Source organism: Gracilinanus agilis, chromosome 2 (assembly GCF_016433145.1).
Source record: "Gracilinanus agilis isolate LMUSP501 chromosome 2, AgileGrace, whole genome shotgun sequence".
Taxonomy (NCBI): Eukaryota; Metazoa; Chordata; class Mammalia; order Didelphimorphia; family Didelphidae; genus Gracilinanus; species Gracilinanus agilis.
This window is the reverse complement of record NC_058131.1, coordinates 155,210,041-155,235,125: the sequence shown is the minus strand read 5'-3', so window position 1 is coordinate 155,235,125 and position 25,085 is coordinate 155,210,041. Positions and strand designations below refer to the sequence as shown.

Sequence of the window (25,085 nt, the reverse complement as noted above, 5' to 3'; positions counted from 1 at the left end):
GATGTATAAATTTTGAAGCCATTCTTTTAGAACTAATAATTGGCCCACTAAATCTGGTGAGATCAACAAGAGATCACAAGAAAAGTGTACCAGAGGAGAACCTTTTGGGATATTCACAGTTAGATTGGGGAACATGGTTATTGAAGATTCAGGAAAGGAGACAAGAGTGGCCAGATAGGAAGTGAATTAGGAGATATCAGTGCTATTGAACCCAAGATGGCAGAGAGTATCCAATAAATAGGAAAGGTCAGCTATCAAAAACTAGAGAGGCCATGAAGGTAAAAATTGAGAAGCCATTGGATTTAGCAGTTAAGAAAGAGATGAGTAGAAATATTAGAACAGTTCCAATCAAGTGGATAGAGGAAGGGAAACAAGGGCCAAATTGCAAGGGATTGAAAAGTGATTGGTGAAGAAAAGTAAGCAAAGAATAGGAATAACACATGCTAGGAATAAGTGAAAGGGAAAAGAAATATAAGATGATGGCTTGAGCAAATAGCAGGATCAATTTTTTTTAAAGGATGGTGAAGACCCATTAGGTATCAGGAAAAGAGTCAAGGAATAAGGAGGGATTGCGGATGAACAAAAGAGGGAATGATCAAGAAGGTAAACTTCCTGAAGAGACAGGAGAGAGTGGTATCAAAAGCAGAAAGGGGTATATTGTCTTTGTCAAGGAAAAAGGCAACTCTTTGTCCCAGATTAGTGCAATGAAAGAATCTAGGATTAGGACAGGAGAACGCAAGGGAATTAGATAGAGGGATTTTGAGATATGGAATAAAAGAAAAGGGCAAGCTCACAGTTCTGGCTTCAATTTCCTCAATAAAATCAGAAGTTAAGTTTCTTACCTGAGATTGGACAGTGAAGGAGATTTAAAGAAAGAAAAGAAAGTTTGGAACAGATAATGTGGAAAGGACAGTAATGAGTCAGGAAAGAATAAAATCAGTCAGGAAGCTTATGTTTTGCTAGGCATTGTACCAAGTTCTTGTGATACAAAAATGAAAACTAGTTCCTTCCTTCATCAAGCTTTTAATCAATTAGGAAAGACAACCTATATAAATTAGACCATCCAAGATAAATACAGAGTAGATGGAAAGTAACCTAGAGAGAATGACACTAGCAGCTGGGGGTGGGGGGTGGGGGTGAGGCACAGACCCAGGAAAGACTTTTTAGGCAAAGTGGCACTGGATCTTAAAGGAAGCCAGGAAAGCCAGGAGGTGGAGATTGGGAGGATCAAGTATTCCAAACATGGAGAATAACTACTGCAAAAGAAAAGATAGAGGAGATGTCCAAGTCCCTGAAATTTAAAGCCCTCAAGTACATTTGGTGCCCTGAAGTTAAGAATCTATGACAGATGTGAATCTACTCCACTGCCTCTGGCTCCCTGAGGCTTAGGATCTCTTACAGTTTTGAGAGCCAAGCAGTAGCAGGTGATGGCTGTGGTTTTTAGGTCCTCAAAGGTTTGACTGAACTCATGTTAGGTACCAGCTCCCTAGCCATATCACACAGATGACACATACCCAGAAGATACCACACAAGTGGAGCAAATACTAGATAGCCTTTGTTTGGGCCTTATATGTGTACTGCTGCAAAAATTGAATGAGAAGTATAACATTATGAAATCAATTGCTTTGCATAGTATGCTGACATTAACATTGGAGGCTCTTTGGAATGAGAAATAGTTAGCATTTCATATGATATTCAGTGGAATGATAAATAAGCACTCTTAAAGCAAATTAGTGACAAATGACATGGTACAAGGAAGAAAATTTTCTTTTAAGTGAGTTGATATTAACAAAAGGTCCAAGATTCTTTTTGCCCTGAAAGCCATATTATATAACTTTGATGGGGTTTGGCCAATTTAAATGAAGTCATTTTGTTTTGTCAGGACATTGGTCTTGCATTCTCATTCTGTGACAGTTAAGTAACAAGACTTTTCATCATTTAGTTGAATATATCTTCATTTTTACTTTTTTTCATTTTTTCAGCTCATTCAGACCAACAAACTGAAGCACTATCCCAGCATCCATGGAGACTTCAGCAATGATTTTAAACAGCCATGTGTAGTTTTCACTGGTCATCCCTCCCTCCGATTTGGAGATGTTGTACATTTCATGGAACTTTGGGGAAAATCTAGTCTTAATACTGTTATATTCACAGGTAAGTAGGGAAATGGCTTGTCTGTCCCATTATAATATTCACAACTGTTGAGGGAAAAGGTTTCAAGATCGTCATTTAAATTATATTCTACAAGAGAATCATAGAATAAGAAACCTGACACATTTAGGCCAACTGCGTTATGAAAAAAGTGAATTACAAAGAGACTCCAAGTTACCCAAGGTTACATGGCTAGTTGGTAAGAAAAAAAGAGGAATTTTCAGACACATGCGCGCGCGCACACACACACACACATGCACACCTACATGGGAAAGAAGATCAAAGATTCATAAGACATAAGTAAGATATTTTATATTTAAAAAGCACACACATACAACCCCTTAATAGGTGTATTTTTTTCCTATACATACTTTTTACTTCCTAGAATGAAGCTATGAATTGGCTCCACAACGTAGAATAACTCCAGTAACCAGGCTTGTTTTTCCATGACTGTCTGTCTGGAGACATCTGATAAGAATCATGTTTGTACTTTGATTGTTGTTTTACTGTAGCAAGATGCTTTTATTCGGAAGCCTTGAACCACTCAGGGGGAAAAAAAAAACTACCTGACAAGACTAGATAGAATGTGACCAATAGCAATTGACTACTCTGAGTTATGTTCTAGCATTTTCTTCAAGACTTCAGATATCTTAAAAACTCAATATTTGACCCTTCAGTCTTTTTTAAGACACAGGCTCCTCAAGGTGACCTGAATGACAGTGCAAGAGATTGCTTTTTTTTTTTTTTTTTTTTTTTTTTTTTTTGCCTTCCTTAAAGTAAAATCTGGAAAGCTGAGAATTAGCCATGGGAATAATAACTCTTCTTTAACTCCTGAGAGCACTACCTCTCAAATTACAGTTTTCCTTAGTGCCATTAAAGCTCAGTTCTGATCTTTTCAGAGTACCTGACCTATAAGTCTACAGGTTTGCCGTCTGTATGCCACACTAGACTTAATACCAATTATTTCATGGATTAGCAGAATCTGATGCTGGAGAGAGACCTCAAAGGCCTCTTGTCTGACCTTTACTCTACCAAGCTTTCCCAGCCATCCAACCTTTATTTGAAAACCTTTAGTTAGGGGGAACTCTCTCTAGAGATCAACAGCTATTACCCTTGAAGCCTTTTCTTCTTTGTTCTTCTGCTGTTTACAGTGAGACACCATTCAGTTTCTTTGCTCCTCAATATAGGATGCCAAAGCACTGCTGGAGAAAGCTACAAATCTGAAGTAGTTTCATCCACAACAAATTTATGGTGGGCTATAACCAGCTGGCAGTCTTTTACATTCTCTACAACTCCTCTTCCAAACCTTTTCCTTTCCTCAAACTTCAAGTTGTGCCTTTCTTCCCAATGCTATTAGCAGATAATTTATCCCCTAAGAAAATTGAAATCATCCTTTGTTCTCTTCCCCTAAACTTTCAGCATTATCATCTAATTGCTTTCTCTTTATAATCATAAACGATCTTACTAAATCTTATCTTTCCATCTAAGCCCTTCATCCCATCTATCTAAGCCTTTGGTCCCATTTTTTCCACTTCAGGATCTTAATCCATCAGTCATCCCTTCATGTATCTTTAATCTCTTCATCCCTTATCACTCCTTTACATCTGCCTAAAATAATTTCATTTCTCTTTAAAACTTTGTGTTCTTGCTCCTGTCCCATTTACTTCCATTTCTCACCTCCCATTCATTGCTAAACATGTCATAAAAGTAATGCCTTTTTATCCATGATACCCTTTGTGTCCTGGCCTTCACCTCCACTGGTCTACTGCTGCTGCGCACTCAGAGGTCAACAGAGTCCCTAATCACTAAATAGTGGCCCTTTTCTCAACCTCCTTGACCATTTTATCTCAAACATTGTTGACCATTCCATGTCATTGGATACCTCTGCTCCTTTAGTTTTAGAGATCCCAACATTCCTGGTTCTTGGATTTTTCTCTCCACTCCTTTGCTATCTTCTTCTGGTGAGCCTTGTCCTCTTCCTGACTTCTTAAGGTAGTTTTATTTTATGTTTCTGTTCTGGGCCATGTTCCCTCCCTGCACTTTCCCTTTTGACAGTCTTATTCAATCCTGTCACTTCCACTAGGACCTAGGATTCCACTAGTATTCTAGAATTTTTTTTCTTTTCTGAACTTAGACTAGCATCTCCAACTGTCTATTCTCATCTCAAATTTGTCATGCCCCAAATCATTATCTTTCCATCTAAACTTGCTCCACCTCCTGACTTCATTATTTCCATAAATGGCTCGAACCGCCATTCATCCAGTTTCCCATACTCAAAACACTGGAGCTGGTTTTGACTCTTCCCTTTCCCTCCACTGTCATATCTAAGCTCTCACTGATTGTTATTGATTCCACCATCCTTGAAAATCCCTGATATCCACTCACTCTCCTCATTTCCATTGCCACTAAGACAAAGTTCCCCGTGACTATGCTTGAACTATCAAAAAATCTACTCCCTCCTTGGCTTTTTTCTCTGTGCCAATCTATCTTACATTTTCTGTGGGGAAAAACAAAGAGCTCAGTCAATGGTTTAGATTTACAGGGGGCCCAGGACACCCTTCTTGAAAATATACCCCTATCTCAGTAAACTTTTAGCCTCAATTATTTAATTATGGGGTACCCTAAGTCTTGGGCTTCCACATCCCTAACATATAGAGGTAATGATGTCACTGCTCTAACTTAAAATCCTTCCTTTGATGGCTTCCTGGGACCAACTAAATAGAGTTTGAAAACCGACAACAAAACCTTCAACTGGAATTCTGAGCTATCCACAGTCTGACTCCACTCTACCTTTCTAGTTAACTTCTCTCCATGTAAACTGTACTCCAGCCCAACTAGACCATTCTGGGGCAGCTGGGTAGCTCAGTGGATTGAGAGTCAGGCCTAGAGATGGGAAGACCTAGGTTCAAATCCAGCCTCAGGCACTTCCCAGCTGTGTGAACCTGGGCAAGTCACTTGACCCCCATTGCCCACCCTTACCACTCTTCCACCTAGGAGCCAATACACAGAAGTTAAGGGTTTAAAAAAACAACAACAACAACAACAACAAAAAAACAACTAGACCATTCCACCTTATTCAAACACGCTTTGCTTTCTTGCTCCTGTGCCTTTGTTCATATTCTTTCCAATTCTTGGAATCTCCTCCATCCTCTCTGCTTTTTAAATTCCTTCCCACTCTTTAAAACACTATTTAAACTTCTACTATGAAGCTTTCCCTGGCCCCACTGTCAACCTTTCTTCTGGACCTCCCATACAACTTTATCATAGAAATCTCCTGATGTGTTTATTTGTACATGGGGGTCAAGAGTTCCTGAGTTCAAGTCCTGATTCAGAAATTTACTTGCTGTGTGACAATAGTGAAGTCATTTAACCTTTCTCAGCCTCAGTTTCCTTTTCTATGAAATGTTGGTAATAAATCACAATGCAAATACTAGCTATGTTTATTATTATTCCATCTATTATAACAGTCTATATCTGTGGCTATTCCCCATTCTTGATTGTGAGCTCCACGAGGGCAAAAACCATGTCTGATCTAAACTTTGAATTTCTCTAGTATGTTTGATGAATGATAGAATACTACTAATAATAGGGTTGGAATGTAGATAAGTAGATTGAAGCAGAAGTAGAATTTTTTATTTATAAATTATTCATAAATGGATTATATATTCAATTTTGAATATATTAGATGTAAAGTGACATTGGAGCATTTATGTGGAAATGTCCAGCAGACAGATAGAGACTCATAACTAGAGTTAATAAGAAGTCAGGACTGGAGAGAGAATTTCAGAATCATTTTCGCGAAGATGAATATTGATGTCATAAAATGAATAGTCTCTCAGAAAAAGAGTTAGTGCACAGAAAATAGATAGAGCCACGGGCTGGTCACTGAAAAACATCCACAGTTAAGAATCAAGGAGATAAGGGACCAGAGCATTAGGCAATAGATAATATATACTCTCACGGAAATCAAGAACTGATAGTTTCAAAAAGAACAAAATTATCAAGTTTTAAATGTAGCAGAAAAGTTTTGGAGGGGAAAATTGAGGAAAGCCCTTCTGAATTTGTTAGAAAAAAATTTTTGATCCCCTTCAAGACAGTAGTTTTTGTAAATTGTAAGGATGGAAGCTCAAGTTTAAGGTTGGTAAGAAAATGGAGGCAACAGGTATTGACTTCTCCCTAAGAATGCTGGCTGTCAAAGCAAAAAGAGAAAATAGGACCAGTGCTGGAGAAACTATCAAACTAACTTGTTTGAAGGCAAAGAGGCAAAGATTGAAGATACTGGTTAAATCATGGAAGCAATGTCTTTTTAGGGTTAAGGCACTGGTGGAATTTAAGAAATTCCCCTTAAAAAGGAGAATGGATACCTCTAACTAAAGGGGAAGATGGGAGAACATTAAATTTAAGTTATTTTATTTACCTAAAACAAATCAGTTATGTGTTCTGGCTATTCAACCACAATTATCATTTTTATTATAATTTGTTTTAATTATTCCTTTTGAATTTCCAACTAGTTATAAATGTGAAATGTGAGGTTTTTAGAACATTGTTTTGACTTTCATATAGATTAACATAAAAACATAATAAATTGCAGTTAACACAGTCTTTACTTGTCATACACTGAAAAACTAAGGTAATTTAGCTTGTTGTGTCCATTCTCCATTTTGATTTAGTGAAGCCAAAAGGGTTTACGAATGCGTTCTGACATCTGCAGAAGCATCTGTCTTTTTCATCTTCATTTTCATTTGAGTAGTTTCTAATGTTGTATAAGTCACTTTCTTAGTGTATAATAGTCTTTAAAATCACATCAATAGTTGTCTACTTTTAAAATGGTTCACCTAGCGGGCAACTGGATAGCTCAATGGATTGAGAGCCAGGCCTAAAGACGGGAGATCCTAGGTTCAAGTCTGGCCTCAAACACTTCCCAAGTGTGTGACCCTGGGCAAGTCCCTTAACCCCCATTGCCTAGCCCTTACCACTCTTCTGCCTTGGAGCCAATTCACAGTATTGACTCCAAGACGGAAGGTAAGGGCTTTAAAAAAAATAAATAAAATAAAATGGTTCACTTCTATATATTATAGAACAGTGATTTCCAAAGTGGGCGCCACCACCCCCTGGTGGGTGCTGCAGTGATCCAGGAGGGCGAGGATGGGCACAGGTGCATTTGGGGGGGCAGTGAATAACTGTAAGGGGGCGGTGATAGTATGGGACAGGGGGTGCTAAGTAATATTTTTTCTGGAAAGGGGGCGGTAGGCCAAAAAAGTTTGGGAACCACTGTTATAGAAGGATGACTGCTATGTGCCCATAACATTGTCAATTTGTTCTTAGCAGTTGGAAATTGACTCTGCTACTAAGATTTGAAAATATTAACAATAAGCAAAAGATTGTGCTTTTCCTACTCATACCTATTTAACAAAGTTTTAAAAGCTACTATATAATTAGAAGTTAAAATCAACAATAAATTATAACTGAGCTTTAATTTTGTCTGTAGGTTACAATAGCTCTGTGAACTATACATATCACATCTCTATAAATTGTATTTCAAAACAGTCCTTTAAAAAAAAAATCCTTTCTGTCTTTGAATCAATACAAGTATTGGTTCCAAAGCAGAAGAATGGTAAGGGCTTGGCAATTAGGGTTAAGTAACTTGCTTAGGCTCACACAGCTAGAAGTGTCTAAGGCTATATTTGAATCCAGAACCTCCCATTTCCAGGCCTGACTGTCTATCCACTGAGCCACCTAGCTGCCCCAATAAAGACTTAAAAATTATAAGCCAAGAGGCCCATTTGAAAAACTTATCATTCATCATTTTATTTTAAGCTGATATGCTGACCCACAAATTAAACTTAAACTATGTTATAATATCAATACACCAGCTTTCATTCAAATTAGTCAACTCCATAATTTGGCAGGGAATAAATTTGCAAATACAGCATGCCAAACTTCAGAGTTTGATAGAGACCATACTTCACTTAGTCCAGTAAATGTCTTATGTAAGACTTAAAACTAACCAGATTATATTTCCCATTGATTTTTTTCATCTCTATTTTCAAAGACTTTTGGGGAAATTTTTCTTGACTCAGCCTCTCCCCAAAATGAAAAGACACTGAGCTTGCTCTTAATAGTTGACATTTCTCAATAATTTATAAACTTAATCCTTCTCATAGCAACAAATTAAGATGGAGAATTGCAGCCTAATACTGGAAAAAAAGAACTTGTATTTCTGTCTAATTTTTTCACATTGTTTCTAGGCCTCCACTGCAAAAAATTGGATTCTAACTCTCCCATCTGTACCTCATTGATATTAAGCACCATCTCTGCCACTAACTAGTTTTGTGATCTTAGGCAAACTATCCTGTGCTTCAGTTTATAAATAATACCTGCCCCTAAATTCATATTGTTGGGAGGACAAAAAGATTGTAGAGTAAAAGCTCTTTGGAAAGTTAAAAGTATTTTACTAACAGGAAGTATAAATACTTCAATACACCAGGGCTCTGTAACTTGGTGGTTTGATTACCTTCAACCACAGACTGAATGAAACTCCTATCTGACTTAGGAGAGGGTCTTTGATGGTTACTTTAACAGAAAAATGCATAATCCCAAAACCCCAAACCCCAGTGACCAACCTGCTAATGAGCTTTTTCAAATCTAGCAAAGCTGATCTCCAGTTGATAGACAGATAGTCCTCAAACAAGTTGCCACTTTTGGATTGGGCCTGCCAGAACTTATACTTGACTAGCACAGACCATTGTGGTCACTTCCACACCGTGACAAAGCAGTAGAAATTAAGCAGAAGATTCAACGATTACCAATATAAAATGTTATTAAAAGTTCTGTGTCTTTCTCTACAAACTTTCCAGCCAGTGCCTGATTGACACATACAGGTGCAGCCTTACTAAGTTGACTGGTAAGAGAATTCCCTCTCAGGCCTTTGTATTTTCTTACTCTCTCCACATAGTTACATATTCAGAAATGTTCATCATAACTACCTGGTTCAAAGCCAAATGTGAGCTAGATTACATTTCCAAAATAGGAATGAGAGAGGGAGGTTAATAGTCTCAGCACTGCCGTTGGAATAAAAAAATTTTATTAACTGTATTGCCCAGGACAAATCATTTTACCTTCTCATCCACAAAATAAAGATAATTACATTTGTGCTATATATATCACAGGTTTATTGTGAGAACTGTGTCTTTGTAAGCATTGAAATACTTCCTAAATAATTCCGAGCTTTAATAGCTACAAGGTTTTGGAAATGATACATTAGAGACAGAGACTGACCTTGTGATTTCATTGATATAGAGAAATCCTAAATGAGCGAATTCCCTCCACCAATTCAGGTTAGCACCTTCTCTGAAACTTGGGGGTCTTAGAGAAATGCCCAAGAATACTGAGAAGTGATTAGTGCAAGTATATGACAGTGATAAGACATAAACCCAAATCTTCACTATAGTGCCTTAAATTTTGAAAATATAAAAAAGTTTACAAAAAAAATTATTTTATTTGAGACTTAAAATGGCTCTATGAGGTTAAAAAAAACAAAAACTGATACTCCAGAGAAATTAAGTGACTTATCTTTGTAAATTTTAGAGGCAAGCTTTGAACCCAGGTCATTTTAGACTCCAAGTCCAGCAAGAAAGGAAATGACTTGTCTATGGTCACATAGCTAGCAACTCAAACTTGTCAATCAGTCAGCAAGCATTTAAGTGCTAAGTGCCAGGCACTATGCTTAACAATGAGAATATCAATAAAGAGGGGAAACAAATCCACATTCACTGACCTCAAAATGCATTTACTCTGGGCCAGTGAGGTGGCTCAGTGGATACTGAGCCAGGCCTGGAGTAGAGAAATACTTTCTAGCTGTGTGACCCTGGGCAAGTCACTTAAACCCCAATTGCCGAGCCCCTGTGGATTTAAAAAGAAAAAGAAGCATTCATTCTAATTGGAATAACAAGATGGAAATAATTAGGTAAATACAAGACCTATACAAGGTGAATGGAAGGTACTCTGAAAAAAAACCTTAAACCAAGTCTTTTTTATTCCAAAATCAATGTTTTTCCACCATAATGCTGTTTTTCTCAATGCTAATTGAGAACAACTAAACAGTAAAATTATTTTTAAATAACTTTTTTCTTTTGCCATTGACCTCACAATAAGTTTATTTTGCTGAGGAAACACTCAGATAAAGAATTAAATAAGAATGGTGGAAACCCACTTAAAATTAGAAGGCATTTAAATTCCAGTAATCATAATCATTCACATTTATGGAAAACTTTACAGCCCAGTAAGGTAAATGGTACATATGTTCTCATCATCCCCATTTTTTGCTTATGAGGAAGCTGAAACTCAGACTAGTTAAATGACTTATCCACTATTAAGTGGAATGTTTCCTTGGGCCTGCTGTACTCTGTGACATCATACTCTGATTGGTAGGTCATTGGGGCAGTAATGAACAAGAGAACGTAGAGGTTATAATCTGTGTAGATTTGAAAGTGCTCTCTTTTAAAATCTTTTTTTGTTCTTTCCTCAGAACCTGACTTTTCATATCTAGATGCCCTGGCTCCTTACCAACCTTTGGCTATGAAATGTATCTACTGTCCTATCGATACAAGGCTCAATTTCATTCAGGTGTCAAAACTGCTCAAGGAAGTACAGGTGATGATATGTACCTGATGTCCTTTGTTCTTGTAGAGATTCTACTTTGTGTGGGCCAGACTTGTTGGATGTAGGATTGGAGGTTCTGTTTCACCTTATTTCAGAGGCATCTATGAAAGTGTCTCAAGTACTCCCAGAATTTAGAGAAGGAAACTATGGTGTCTGTTATTTGAAAATAGCTCTCATTTGAAAAGAGGCATGATAAGAGAAAGTGGAGTGAACTAACTTTTATTTACCTGTTCATCATTTAAAAATTAGGTCAAGAACTGCCTCTACAACATAGACTGAAAGAAATGGTCATTCAGTCAATGAACTTTTATTACATGCCTACTAATGAGTAGGAAAAATCACTCCCTTCTTCTACCATCTTTCTTCAACCAGAGAACATCCTGATTCCAGGTGAAATGCATTTCAGTGGCTTTGCAAAGGCATGTTCATTCCTACAATTCTGTCAGTGACATGCTGTTTGAAAAAGCCTGCAAAGACTGCCCAGAATGATTGTTCTCTCACTGTCTCTGTCTGTGTCTCTGTCTCTCCCTCTCCCTCTCCCTGTCTCACTCTGTGTGTGTTTATGTGTATTTATCTCTGTCTCTCCCCCTACCCCCAGAGCTCTAGGTCTAGTAGAATCTGGAAGTTTGGATAGCAATGATCTTAGTTGGAATATGAAAAAGAATAACTGTAGTCAACTTAAATACGAGGAAATATAGCCAAAAGACAGTGGCAGAATGTAGGACAGATTTGTGACTAAAACAGTATTGAGGTAAAAAGTAATTTCATGTTATTTTGAGACTTCTTTCATAATTCTAAAATGGAATCTTCAGTAACTTTTGCCTTTTTTGTACAACTCTATATTTACTACCAGGCATTGCCAACCTGATTCCTTCTTTGTATTTACTCATTCTTTTCTCCTCCCCACTTTTCCTTTGAATTATTTCTTGAAATGTTTGTTTGTAGAAATGTTTCTTCTTTTCCCTTGGAGGTTCTTTGTAGAGATAATGGCAAAAAAATTATTAGGCTTTTTTGGTTGTTGTTTTTTAAATCCTGACTTTCCACCTTAGAATCAATACTATGAACTGGTTCCAAGGCAGAAGACTGTTAAAGGCTAGGCAATGGGGGTTAAGTGACTTGCCCAGAGTCACACACCTGGGAAGTGTCTGAGGCCAGATTTGAACCTAGGACCTCCTGTCTCTAGGTCTGGCTTTCAATCTACTGAGCTACCCAGCTGCTTGCAAGAATTATTAGTTTTGACATGGAGCCATATAATTAGAGTTTGAATGGGCTTTTAGGACCATCAAGTCCAACCTCTTATTTTTACATATTAGGAAACTGAAGCTGATTTGCCCATAATCACATAATTAGTACATATCTGAGGCAGAATTTGAGCTCAGGTCTTCCTGACTCCAGGCACATATTCTGTCCACTACTACTTTGCTTCCTGCCAGTGAACAATATTATTGGAAAATCCATTGTAAAAAACGTATAGCATCTGTAGGAGGGTGGTGTTGAGGATGGGACCAGATGGATAGAATTGGGCCAGTATCAGAAGATTGACTGCGGTTTGGGAAGACAGAACCCAGTCCAGGCTGGGCCTTATCTGAGATAACACACACACAGACCACTCAAACAGTAAATAAAAGGTAATTTAATTAAAAGGGAAAGATTAGAAAGAATTTGGATAACCCTAATATTAATGTCACTAACTAAAACCCAGATCTAATGTTGTTCCCTCATAGGAAGTCTTCAAAGTGTTTAGCCTATACTAATTTTCACCTCTCTGACCTAAAGATCCCAGTCCCTACTTTAGCTAAATCTGCTCTAAACCAACTCCCCTTGGAGGGTATTATAGGTAGTGGTCTATGACAGTTTGGCAGGGCCCAGGGAGAGGTTCTGAATCCAAAAGGAACCAGACCTGATCTTACAATCAGATGGTCAGGATCACCAGAGAACACAGCCGATAATAACAAAGCTCCAGCAAGGCAGCAGGTAGGATGGGGAATCAGGGTAGAAAAGGCTACTAAGGAAAAGTAGCCAACCTCTCCAGAAATCTCCAGAGAGACAGCCAGCTAAAACCCCGACTTTTGCATTCTAGAATCTTTATCCTCCTGCACTCTACCCTGCAGACCAAACACATGCTAAACTCTTTTACTTATAACATATCTCAGCACTCAGGAGAATTACAACAGAAGTAGGAAACATGGCCTCTACTCTTAAAGAACTTAATATCTAATAGGAACAAAATCACAAGAATAAGTCTTAATTTTCTGCCTTGCTAATGATCCTTAGCAAGTATTTTATTCTCATCCTGTCTTCTATTTTATAACATTCAAGTTGCCCCTCCTTACCACCTCACGTGTGTTTGTTCAGGAAATGTAATATAATATAATTTTAATGTCAATCAAAAGAAAGTGTTGTATTAAAAAAAATGAAAATTCTCATTTAAACACATGCCTGAAACAGTTGTACAAAAATAACTTGCATATGTGCAGAAGCGATGCTGAAGTAATTTGAATACCTCTGTGTTCATTGGTTCATAAAAGAAAATTGTTAAAAGCCTCTTCCCTTCTTTTGGCTTCTTACTAAAATTTCACTTATTTAATCCATGCTTATAAGGCTTCTTCCATATTATGTACTGATGTTTGAACCAAGAGGGAGGCCAGTGTGTCACTTCTAAAGAAAAAGGGCAAGAAAAAATCATTTGGGGATGAGATCAGTCAGATAAGAGAGAGAAAGAGGGTTTGAGAGACTATGTTGGTGACTATTCCAGAGAGAAAAAGTAAAAAGAATTCAAGAAAGAAGGAAGCAGGCAGATCTAAAGGAGAGAATGTCCATGTTCAGCTGGCTTAGGGTGAATTCTAAGAGAAAACTTAGACTGTCTTCTTAGGTCAAATGTTGTTAAGTTTTAAAGAAGCAATTATTAGTCACAGAACTTACCATTTTTAGAGAGATTTGTGTTTTCATTTTCCATTGCTCTGACAAATTAGAATTCTTTAAATTTTGTTATTAGTTTATAAAATACTTATGTTCTAAAGCTTAATTTTTTTTAAGCATTTTTTGTTTAACTGAAATTTGTTACTGGAGTGGATGTCCAACAGATGTGTCATGGCTCATTATGTGACTCTGGCACCACCTGGTGGTAGTGAACATATCTTAAGGCTGGCCACCAAGAGAGAAGACTGGATGCTGAGCCTGCAGCGCAGTCACAGTTCAGGCTAATCATCTTACAACTGATGCAGAGTGATAATGAGAGCATTAGAAATGGTGTTTTTTTTTTCCTCAAGGAGCTTTAGAAATTCTAATTGAAGATAAGAGGGAGTCCCAAGAACATAGAAGTGACTTAAGAACATTTGCAAAGCATAAATAAATGCCAGTGTTATAGCACCTCAGTTTACTGGCATTGGAAATTGAGAGAAAGTTTAAAGGTAGGCTTAGGATAGTATTGTACCTTCTTTGGTTTCTTCTTGATTTCTTACCACGTTCTTCTCTTTCCCTACTTTTCCTATTCCCTCATTGTGTTCTTTTTCTTTCTTCCTATCACTAGTGTTCTGTTCTTCCTTGTTTGCTTGTGTATGTACTTAAGAGTCTTTATCTCTTCCCAATGATGAAGATGCTCCTCTTCCAAGGGGTTGTCTACTCAGGTTTGTTTCAGTGCCAGCTGTTTGAGAGTGGAAAATGATATGTGTTGTTATAACATAACTCAAGTTGCACATGAGTAATAAGGAGTGATTGGCTAGGCATGATTTATTTGTCAGGAAAAACTTAGTCAAGACTTTCAAAGCAGGGATTCTTAACTATTTTTATGTCATAGATTTCTTGAGCAGTCTAGTGAAGTATCTACATGCCTTCTCAAAATTATGTTTTTAAATGCATAAAACATTAAAGATCATAAAGAAAATCATCTGTTGAAATATGCACATTTTTCTCCCCTAAGTTCTCAGACTCCCTGAATTCTTATCTAATTTAAATTCTGATTCTCAGGGATAGAATGACAGGCTATAGGGGAAAACAGGTGAAGCCTTCAGGTTGAGGAGAAGGATGGTATGTGGAAAGGAATGTAGAATAAAGAAGGAGTAAAAAAGCAAATCTGGATGGAACAAAAAGTCCACCTTAAAGAGTAACAAAAATTGAATTTGATGTTTAAAAGAATATAGTTGATAGAAAGCCTTGAAGGTCAGGCATAAAAGTTTAAACTTGGTACATTCGGCAAAAGACACAGCATAGATTGTAGAGCAGGGAATTACATGTTGAAATTTAAAATTATTCTATCCCCCAAGTGGAACTAGATTTAAGAAAGGGAGACGAAATAGAAGGCTCTGAATGTGAGAGAGATAATGAAGGACTTAACTTAAAGCATTTGCTTTAAATGTGAAATGAATGGGCAACTTCAGAGACACTGGTAAAGGATTCAGTAAGATTTAAGATCAGTCCAATGTCATGAACATCTGTTAAGTGTCTGCTGTGAGCAAGGTACTGTGCTAGGTGCCAGAGAGGCAAAGGAAATAACAGAAACCTGTCTCTGCCTTCAAGGAGTCTACATTTTACTGGTGGGAGTGGGTTCAGCATGAAAATAGATCATAAATTCTTCAAATAGAGTTGAGAATAATATTAGAGTTCATTTCATCCAACCCCCTCATTTTGCAGATGAGGAAACTGAGGCCAGAGAGGAGAAGGGACTCGCCCAAGGTCACACAGGTAGTAAGTAGCAGAGCCAGTATCCAAATCCAGGTCCGCTGTCTCCAGATCCACTGTCCTTTCTTGATTAGATGTTGGGGGGGTATGGAGGAGGAGGAGGAGGAGGAGGAGGAAGAGGAGCCAAGAATGACTCCAGTGATGTAGTTCTAACTGTTTGAAAGGATGGAATTGGGGAAAGGAGTGGGCTAGGTCACCATTGACCCCATTGTAGAAAATAAGCTAAAATCCAAAGAAGTACTTGCTTTCTTTTTCTGCTTCCTAACTCCATCTCCGCTGCCTCTCTAGCCTCTCCATGTGGTGTGTCCTGAGCAATATACCCAGCCTCCCCCTGCCCAGTCACATCGTATGGACCTGATGATTGATTGCCAACCCCCTGCAATGTCTTATCGCCGTGCAGAGGTGCTTGCCTTGCCCTTTAAACGCCGCTACGAGAAGATTGAAATCATGCCTGAGGTGAGCTACTTTACTTCTCCACATAATTGTAGATTTCTTTTTCAGTTGAGTCTATTAAAATAGGATGCCCAGAGCCAGCTTTCTTTTTGGCCAAGCCCAAAAAACGTATCGAGCAAGTAGGTAGAAAGAGAAAGAGGAATTTTCTAAACCCTTACATTTTTCAAGCCATGAAAATACTAATCATTTAAATAGTATCATGCGTAGGAAACCTCTCTCATTCTGATTCACTGAACCAAGGCAAAGTCTTAAAGGATATGAATTCTTATCTTGCCTCTGTCATAGAACTGGAATAGTTATGATTTTTGTGGAAAGTATTTTTATTGTTTGATGGAAATTACATTGTATAAAGGAATAACAGTGATCACAAAACACTTTGGAAATAGATATAATATAGAAGGGTATATTCTTTATATTCATTATTAATGAAGCCTTATTTTTATATTGCATTTAAAACTTTGAAACTTCATGTTTCATTTTGTCCTTTTATGTAATCAAGTGAGATAAATTGGGCAGAGATTCATAGACCTGCCCTTTGTCATATAGCTAAAAGAGTGGTGGAACCAGGACCTTGAACACAACTCTTCAGACCCTAGATTCAATATTCTTAAATTTCATTTAATGCAACAAATATTGAAGTGTAATTACATATGAGGTATTATGTATATAGAGACAAAAAAATGAAAAAGTCCCCAACCTTAAGGAATTTGCAGTCTACTGAGGAATGCAAGATCATTTGAAAAGAGAGGGAACATTAATCATTAGGAAAATCAGAAAAAGCTTCATTCACCTGTGATGAGGTAACTTAGCTAATAAGCTTAGGACACTAAGATTTTAGGAGGCAGAAGTGAACATCCAGGCTTGGGACACATCTTATGCAAAGGCAGAGAAGACAGGCATAGCAGTCAGGGAACTCAGTTATCAGTCCAGATTGGCAGGAATATAGAATGTGGGAAGGAAAGTTCTACTTACGACACTGCCTATAATTTATTTTAGCCTAACCTACAGACTTTGACTCATAAGTGTCCTAATGTCTCCCATGTATATGTGACCTTATGTTACGATTAAAAATGATAAAGACTGATATAATAATAGAAATTAGTATTTTAATTAAAGCCATGCTGATAGGGATAAAATCATTAGACCACGAGCTTGTAAGAATTCAAAACTCCTGCCTCAGGCATTTTACCTTTTCATATCTTCCCGCGCCAGGTAGCTAAAAAGGAAGTTCAAAGTCACTTCCCCCTATTTAAAACATTCCCTCACCTTGAATATGTAATCCAAAACAGGAAACCCGTTGGACCACAGAAAATGTAGTTTTTTAAGGTCCCCACGTGTCCATAGAAAATATATATATACTTTTAAATGGCATTTCCCAAATTCCAATTAACATTTCCCCCTGAGGTCCGGCAAAAAAAAAGTTGGTCTTTTTTCTTCACTGGACCTGTAAACATAGACAACTTCTAAAAATTCAGGAATTTGGGGAATAAAAGAAATGGTTAAACAAATGGATAAAACTAGCCGCATTGACAAAAAAAAAAACAATTTGGGGGCAGTCCCCTATTGGTATAACAAGTACAATCAAAACAATACATTCAACTCAATTTCCACTCCCCATAGTTCAATCAACTGCACCCCAAAGTTCAAATTTTGGTCTTCATGATACAGTGAAGGCTTTTCAGGCATCTTCACCAAACAGGTTCGTAGCCTGGATTCTGGGGAGATGGCAAGATCCTTATCCTGAAATTATTCTCAAAAGAATTTAAACTTTACATTATAGATTACAAAACATACATTTTCTTCTAAGAATTATACACTTAGGAACTTCCAAGTATAAAGAAATCATAGTAAACAGGAATACATTTTAGAGGAACATGTTAAGCTCTCTTGAGGTCATGTCATGCAGTGGTAAGAGAAACAGGAGAATCCAAGTGATTTGTTTACTAGCTTTCATTGGCAGAAGCTTTCCATAAAGCCGATTGCGACCATATATAGCAACATTGGTGAAGGTTTTTGAGTTTGAGTGCCCAGAGGACAAATTTAAGCTGTCTGTGATGCATCCCCTCCCCCATGCATTACCAGAGAGAACTAAGAAAGGAAGTACTTGCTTTAGGCAGCTGGACAGAGGGATGGGACATGCAAAAAATGTCCTCAGGTGCTGGAAAGAGGGAGAACGAAGCAGCTCCACTGTACCAGGGGTGGCATGCATGCCAATACTTCACCAGTGCTGGTATATAGTATATTCCACAACATGGAGTAAGAAGGAGCTGAATAGCTTGTAATGGAAAAAAATGCCTAGTCCCCATTTCTTCTTCTTTTTCTTTTTTTAATTAAACTTGTAGCTTCATCGGTATAGAGAAGTCCTTGTGAAGAATTTGTACAACTGCAGAACAGCACCTTCTCTTTGACTTTATAGACTTAGCAGATTGCCTGGAGCACAGAGAGATGGAATTAGCTATCCTGTCACACAGCCAGTATGTGTAAGGGATTTGAATTCAAGCCTTGTAGCCTGGAAAGCCATCTTTTTTATTTCTCAGTAGGCCAAACAGCCTTCCTTTTCCTGTTATACTTAGAAATTTACATGGAGTATGAGGCTCAGCTTTGGGAATCCAGAGCTGAGAATAAATTCTTAAAGATGATAAATGTTATTCTTCTAAGTCAAGATGATGTTGCAGGACCAGATAGCTAGCTATTTTTTAAATGAAATTGAGACACATAAATTTGGAAAATGAATGAAGGTCATTTCCAAATAAAGTAAGTCCTTCTTAATGATTCAGTATTACTAAAACAAAAAAAAAACCAGAAAAAGATAAAATTGTCATGAAATATACCATTGTCTAGTTTTTAAACTCACCACTTAGTGTTATAATACATCAGTAACTGATACAGTAGGCAAGACAACTTTCTTACTGCTAGTATGGGGATCAGGGTCTCTAACATGGGCTTTTTGATAACCCACAGTGGTAGTCTGGGTGTACCTTGTTGCTCATGTGACTTTATGGAACCCATCTGCCATGAGGCTCTGCAAATATAATCTTCCCTTTTGAATCTGTTTTTCGATCCTCCTGCTCCCAAGGATTTTGTGCTCCTAGCTTAAAGGCTGAAAAAGAATACCATAGTACATCTTGTCTAGCTAATATTACATTAAATTATAGGAGGGGAAGATTGGTGGCTTAGTGGACTAATAACTAGGCCTGGAAATGGGCGGTCCCAGGTTCAACTCTGGCCTCAGACACTTCCTAACTGTGTGACCCTGGGAAGCCACAACCCTCATTACCTAGTTCTTAACATTCTTCTGCTTTGGAACTAATACAAGTGTTGATTCTAAGATGGAAAGTATTGGTTTAAAATTTTTTAATTAAAGTAGTACACTAAAACTCCTACCATACAAATGGCATGTTTCTGTTCTCTAGAGGCATGGATTTCTGGGACCTCTGAACAACTGTTTCCTGTATCTACCAAAAGCCTAAATCCTCCTGCTCTGGTTTCTTCTCTTTCTCCCATCTTTCCTTGGTGAAGATAGCAAAGCCTAGTCACCCTGATATATGTAACTCCTAATACATATGAGGACTACCCCCAGCTTTTATCATTGCACCTTAAGAAGGATCCTTAGTGTCCTGATCACTGAGACACCCTTCTTCGAGGCTAAGTGCTAAATCATACATCGTGGATTCTCTGCATTTATTAAGGAAGTTCACCCATCCCTCTACTTTGAGTCTAGAGATTATTGCCAAAATAGTTTATTTCTCTATATATTTTAAAAGATCCATGATTTTGTGAGTACTCCTCCAACTGCTATAGTATAGCCCCTCCACACCTTAGTATAGGTTTTTATAAGTTGCTGTGCCCAAAAAAGGTCATTACCTAGTGGCCTCTCCATCCAGTAGCTCCACATATGCCTCTGGGGCACAGGCCAAAGCCTTACTCTGGAAGGGCTGGAAGGACTTTAGGCCAAAGGATTTTAAAAGCATTAAGTTTAGTTGTGGTGGCCCGTGTCTTCTTGGCCTACCTTTTGAAAGCATTTGGAAGATTTTCTGAATTAGGATAGTCTTTCCCAAAGGAATTTGGTCAGTTCCAGGAAATAACAATATGGTACATCTGTGGGTAAGTCTTAGCATCACCATCCTATTTTGCTTGCTCACTGAGTAAATCTATTTGCTTTCATTAAGTCTAGTTATTGGCCTTTCTTCCTACCTCTCTGATACATGCCGAAGCATCCTGTCCCCCAAAGCTAACCTGGATAACCTTAATGTTAATCTTGGCAAGCCTGCCCATTTCTGCTTAGCAGATTATTCATTATTGCTACTGTTTCTTGGTACCACAGACAAGGGATCAGAATATTTTTTCTCTTTTCAGAGTATAGTATATGTTGCCACTTGAAAGTATTATTCCGATTGCTTTGGGAAGCACCTGTATGAAATGGATGAGATGAAGCAGCAGCTTTTGTTTTGCTGTTAACCCAAAATAATGGTGTTATTACTCAAAGGAAAACAATTCTTTCCACAACTTCCTTGTATAATAACCACCCCTCCAACCACCCCCAAACAAAATCCCTTTCTGCTCTTAATTGTAGTAATCCCAGGAGTTTGGTTAGTGCCAATAACAATTCTAGCATTTTCATTGTGTTTTAAGTTGGTAATCAGGCCATAAGGGATCTAACACACAAGGAAATCCTGTTCAATTGGATGGTTGCTAGGATAAAAGCTATAGTATTTTTGTTTATAGCATCTTTCCAGCCCACCATTCCAGAAGAGGTGTCAAGTCATAAGCCTTATCTATTCAAGTGTTCTAAAGAGTCTGTTTTGAAGACTGCTACTGGAAATCAGGGATAGTCCCATAAGTATGAGGAACAGGTATCTTCCCCACTCAATTTCTAATGACAATATTTCTGACCAGATCTATTCCCACATAATGTACGCTCCTACAAATAGATCCTGAGAACAGATCTTACTGCAGACCTCCTGCCAAAAGATATTGACCCCAGAATTTTAGGAAGGAATTCAAGCAGCCATTTAGCCCAGGCTAGACATATAAGGAATCCCCATTAGAATATACTCAACAAGTAGTCATCCAACTTATGCTTAAAGACTCCTTAGATCCTTCTGCTTTTAGATAGTTCTAATTGTTAGAAGTGTTTCTTGACATCAGACTTCAGACCTCTTTACACCCTTTCCCCATTGCTCCAGCTTCCAGCCTCTGTAGCCAAACAGAACACATCCAAACCCTCCTCCATAAGATAGCCTTTCACTTACTTTAAGACAGTGGATATGTCCCTTTCCCCTCCTCCGGGTCCCCTTTTCTTCAGGCTGAACATGTCCAGTTCCTTTAACATTTGCTTATATGACAAGGATTCTGAACCCTTCTCCATCCTGGTGAATGAAGAATATTTTCCAGTTTATCAATATCCTTCATCCCAAAACTGAACACACTACTTTTTTTTTAAACATTTATTAATATTCATTTTTAACATGGTTACATGATTCATGCTCCTACTTTTCCCTTCGCCCCCTGCACTCCCCCCACCCATGGCCGATGCACATTTCCACTGGTTTTAACATGTGTCATTGATCAAGACCTATTTCCAAATTGTTGTTAGTTGCCATTGGTGTGGTAGTTTCGAGTCTACATCCCCAATCATGTCTGCTTCAACCCATGTGTTCAAGCAGTTGTTTTTCTTCTGTTTCCACTCCTGTAGTTCTTCCTCTGAATGTGGGTAGCATTCTTTACCATAAATCCCTCAAAGCTGTCCTGGGTCATTGCATTGCTGCTAGTACAGAAGTCCATTACATTCGATTTTACCATAGTATATCAGTCTCTGTGTACAATGTTCTTCTGGCTCTGCTCCTTTCACTCTGCATCAGTTCCTGGAGGTCTTTCCGGTTCACATGGAATTCCTTGAGTTTATTATTCCTTTTAGTACAATAGTATTCCATCACCAGCATATACCACAATTTGTTCAGCCATTCCCCAATTGAAGGACATACCCTCATTTTCCAGTTCTTTGCCACCACAAAAAGCGCATTCATAAATATTTTCATACAAGTCTGTTTATTTATGATCTCTTTGGGGTACAAACCCAACAATGGTATGGCTGGATCAAAGGGCAGGCAGTCTTTTATAGCCCTTTGAGCATAGCTCCACATTGCCAGCCAGAATGGTTGGATCAGTTCACAACTCCACCAACAATGCATTAATGTCCCAATTTTGCCACATCCCCTCCAGCATTCATTACTCTCCCCTTCTTTCATTTTAGCCAATCTGCTAGGTGTGAGGTGATACCTCAGAGTTGTTTTGATTTGCATTTCTCTAATTATTAGAAATTTAGAACACTTTCTCATGTGCTTATTGATACTTTTGATTTCTTTACCTGAAAATTGCCTATTCATGTCCCTTGCCCATTTATCAATTGGGGAATGGCTTGATTTTTTATACAATTGTTTTAACTCGTATATTTGAGTAATTAGACCCCTGTCAGAGTTTTTTGTTATAAAGATTTTTTCCCAAATTGTTGTTTCCCTTCTGATTTTGACTACATTGTTTTTGTTTGTACAAAAGCTTTTTAGCTTAATATAATCAAAACCATTTAATTTACATTTTGTAATTTTCTCTAACTCTTGCTTGGTTTTAAAATCTTTCCTTTCCCAGAGATCTGACAGGTATACTATTCTCTGTTCACTTAATTTATTTATAGTTTCCCTCTTTATATTCAAGTCATTCACCTATTCTGAATTTATCTTGGTGTAGGGTGTGAGATGTTGATCTAAACCTAATCTCTCCCATATTGTTTTCCAATTTTCCCAGCAGTTTTTGTCAAATAGTGGATTCATGTCCCAAAAGTTGGGCTCTTTGGGTTTATCATACACTGTCTTGCTGATGTCATTAACCCCAAGTCTATTCCACTGATCCTCCCTTCTGCCTCTTAGCCAGTACCATATTGTTTTGATGACTGCTGCTTTATAGTATAGTTTAATATCTGGTACTGCTAGGCCCCCTTCCTTCACATTTTTTTTTCATTATTTCCCTTGATATTCTTGATCTTTTGTTATTCCAAATGAAATTTGTTATAGTTTTTCCTAATTCAGTAAAGAAGTTTTTTGGTAGTTTGATAGGTATGATGCTAAATAGGTAAATTGATTTGGGTAGAATGGTCATTTTTATTGTTAGCTCATCCTACCCATGAGCAATTAATGTTTTTCCAATTCTTTAGATCTAGTTTTATTTTTTTGGAAAGTGTTTTATAGTTGTTTTCCTATAACTGCTGTGTTTGTTTTGGTAGATAGATTTCTAAGTATTTTATATTGTCTAGGGTGATTTTAAATGGTGTTTCTCTTTCTACCTCTTGCTGCTGTGATGTGTTGGAAATATATAGAAATGCTGATGATTTATGTGCATTTATTTTGTATCCTGCCACTTTGCTAAAGTTGTTGATTATTTCTACAAGCTTCTTAGTTGATTCTCTAGGATTTTTTAAGTATACCATCATATCATCTGCAAAGAGTGATTGCTTAGTCTCCTCATTGCCTATTTTGATACCTTAAATTTCTTTTTCTTCTCTAATTGCTACTGCTAGTGTTTCTAGTACTATGTTGTATAATAGAGGTGATAATGGGCATCCTTGTTTTACTCCTGATCTTATTGGAAAGGCTTCTAATTTATCCCCGTTGCATATAATGCTTGTTGATGGTTTTAGGTATATACTGTTTATTGTTTTTAGGAAAGGTCCTTCTATTCCTATACTTTTCAGTGTTTTCAATAGGAATGGATGCTATATTTTGTCAAAGGCTTTTTCAGCATCTATTGAAATAATCATGTGATTTTTGTTTGTTAGACTGTTGATATGGTCAATTATGTGGATGGTTTTCCTAATGTTGAACCATCCTTGTATTCTTGGTATAAATCCCACCTGATCATGGTGGTTGATCTTCTTAATTACTTGCTGGAGTCTCTTTGCTAGTATTCTATTTAAGATTTTTGCGTCAATGTTCATTAGGGAGATTGGTCTGTAGTTTTCTTTCTCTGTTTTTGATCTCCCTGGCTTTGGAATCAGTACCATATTTGTGTCATAAAAGGAATTTGGTAGAACTCCTTCTTTGCTTATGATATCAAATAATTTGTATAGTATTGGGATTAGTTGCTCTTTGAATGTCTGATAGAATTTACTTGTGAATCCATCAGGTCCTGGTGATTTCTTTCTTAGGGAGTTCTTTCATGGCTTGTTCAATTTCTTTTTCTGATATGGGATTATTTAGGTATTCTATTTCTTCTGCTGTTAACCTAGGCAATTTATATTTTTGCAAATATTCATCCATATCTCCTAAATTATTATATTTATTGCCATATAATTCGGCGAAATAGTTTTTAATGATTGCCTTAATTTCCCCTTCATTAGAGGTGAGGTCTCCCTTTTCATCTTTGATACTATCAATTTGGTTTTCTTCTTTCCTTTTTTTATTAGATTGACCAGTACTTTGTCTATTTTATCTGTTTTTTCAAAATACCAGCTTCTAGTTTTATTTATTAATTCAATAGTTCTTTTACTTTCGATTTTATTAATTTCTCCCTTGATTTTTAGTATTTCTAATTTAGTTTTCATCTGGGGATTTTTAATTTGCTCGCTTTCTAGTTTTTTGAGTTGTATGCCCAATTCATTAATCTCTGCCCTCCTTAATTTGTTAATATATGCACTCAAGGATATAAATTTCCCCCTGAGTACTGCCTTGGCTGCATCCCACAGAGTTTGGTAGGATGTCTCATCATTGTCATTCTCTTCAATGAAATTGTTGATTGTTTCTATGATTTCTTCTTTGACTAATTTGTTTTAGAGAATCATATTGTTTAATTTCCAATTAGTTTTTGATTTTCCTGTCCAGGTGCCCTTACTAATTATTATTTTTATTGCATTATGATCTGAGAAGGTTGCATTTATTATTTCTGCTCTTTTGCATTTGTTTGCAATGTTTCTATGCCCTATTACATGGTCAATCTTTGTGAATGTACCATGTGCAGCTGAAAAGAAGGTGTATTCCTTTTTGTCCCTATTTATTTTTCTCCACATATCAATTAAATCTAATTTTTCTAGGACTTCATTCACCTCTCTTACCTCTTTCTTATTTATTTTTTGGTTTGATTTATCTAGATCTGAC

General features: G+C 37.3%; 1 protein-coding gene across 2 annotated transcripts in view; it reads left to right on the top strand.

The window, feature by feature from the left end:
* Nucleotides 1–25,085, top strand: part of INTS9 (integrator complex subunit 9) — a 129,492-nt gene that overhangs the window by 90,515 nt on the left and 13,892 nt on the right. For both annotated transcript variants that reach the window (XM_044663465.1, XM_044663466.1), the window contains 3 exons: nucleotides 1,983–2,154; nucleotides 10,679–10,803; nucleotides 15,778–15,945. In XM_044663465.1, coding sequence (XP_044519400.1) covers nucleotides 1,983–2,154; nucleotides 10,679–10,803; nucleotides 15,778–15,945 — 465 coding nt within the window. The remainder of the gene's footprint in view (nucleotides 1–1,982; nucleotides 2,155–10,678; nucleotides 10,804–15,777; nucleotides 15,946–25,085) is intronic.